This window comes from Tupaia chinensis, unplaced genomic scaffold (genome assembly GCF_000334495.1).
Source record: "Tupaia chinensis unplaced genomic scaffold, TupChi_1.0 Scaffold000671_1, whole genome shotgun sequence".
Classification (NCBI taxonomy): domain Eukaryota; kingdom Metazoa; phylum Chordata; class Mammalia; order Scandentia; family Tupaiidae; genus Tupaia; species Tupaia belangeri.
This window is the reverse complement of record NW_006160193.1, coordinates 3,565,279-3,566,633: the sequence shown is the minus strand read 5'-3', so window position 1 is coordinate 3,566,633 and position 1,355 is coordinate 3,565,279. Positions and strand designations below refer to the sequence as shown.

The following is a 1,355-nucleotide window of genomic DNA, read 5'->3' as shown; positions in this document are numbered from 1 at the left end:
GACTGTAAGGCCACCAGTCCATCCTCTTTGGGCCACACTCCAGCTGGTCTGGCACCTTCCCAGCAGGCAGGGCAGGCCTGGTACCCTCCCTCAGTCTGCAAGCTGTGCCTCTGTTAATATAGCCCAGGGCTATGTCTGCCTTTGAAGGGTAGGTGGCTGCCCCCAGTCCTCAGGGTCCACCACCAGATTGTATTCCTGCTGCTGTCTGGAACGCTTGAAGGGAAGACAGAACACCCCGAGCCATCTGGTGTCATGATGGCTATCACGGCTGGAGCCAGGGGCCAGCAGCCTGGGAAACGCGCTGGGTGCATGTGTGTGCGTGCCCAGCGTCTGAGAGGAGAATGGAGAAGGAATGCGGTGTGGCCATCTCCCCTCGGGGTGGCTCTCTTATTCTCTCTCTCTCTATGGTGAGCATGTGCACCCTATAGCAAATTTAAAAGAAAGAAAGAAAGAAAGAAAGAAAGAAAGAAAGAAAGAAAGAAAGAAAGAAAAGAAAAGAAAAGAAAGAAAGAAAAGAAAGAAAAGAAAAGAAAAGAAAAGAAGAGAAAAGAAAAAAGAAAAGAAAAAAGAAAAGAAAAGAAAAGAAAGAAAAAGAAAGAAAGAAAGAAAAAAGGAAGAAAGAAAGAAAGAAAGATGGTGAGCATGTGCACCCTATAGCAAATTTAAAAGAAAGAAAGAAAGAAAGAAAGAAAGAAAGAAAGGAAGGAAGGAAGGAAGAAAGAAAGAAAGAAAACCTCTTGCCCAGGGCCACACACCCCAACACACACATTGGCTGGGTATGCAGAAGGCACACGGGCAGGAACGCACAGCTCAGACGTGCACTGCAACACCTCCCGGGTTCCCCAGGGCAGCAGACCAGTCACAGGCCGGGCACTGCCCTGCCCCTGCTCCATCAGACTCCTGGGCAAGTTCCTGGCGGGAGGGAGGGGCCCCTGGAGGCGGGCTGTCCCAACCCACTGCCACGGCTTGTCTACAAGTTGGGGTCTTCATGGCTGCACACGACGCCCGCGTCCTCGTCATGTCCGCAGTTGTGCGTGCCCACGCCAGCGTGCTTGCACTCCAGCAGGCTGCGCTCGCTGCCCGCACAGCGCACGTCGTCCAGCAGGATTGGCAGTGTGCGGCCCTCGCCAAACTCGGCACGCTTGGTGGCACGCAAGGCGTGCGCAAAACCCAGCTGGCGGCACACGACAGCGGCGGCCTTGGAGTCCCAGGAGTCATCGCACACGGTGCCCCAGCCTCTGCCCACGAACACCTCCACACGTCCGCGACCGGGGCCCACGCCGGCCGGCCTCACCAGGCGTGCTGCGCCATTGGAGGGCGTCGGGGTCGCAGGGCTCGGCCGCCCCCGCCTCCCG

At 56.2% G+C, this 1,355-nt stretch overlaps 1 protein-coding gene across 1 annotated transcript in view; it reads right to left on the bottom strand.

Moving 5' to 3' along the window:
• Window positions 1-692: 692 nt before the first annotated feature.
• Window positions 693-1,355, bottom strand: part of HHIPL1 (HHIP like 1) — a 29,052-nt gene continuing 28,389 nt past the window's right edge. The window contains 1 exon segment of the mRNA XM_027776377.1: window positions 693-1,355. This exon segment is cut by the window's right edge and continues 88 nt beyond it. Coding sequence (XP_027632178.1) covers window positions 971-1,355 — 385 coding nt within the window. The 3' untranslated portion in view covers window positions 693-970.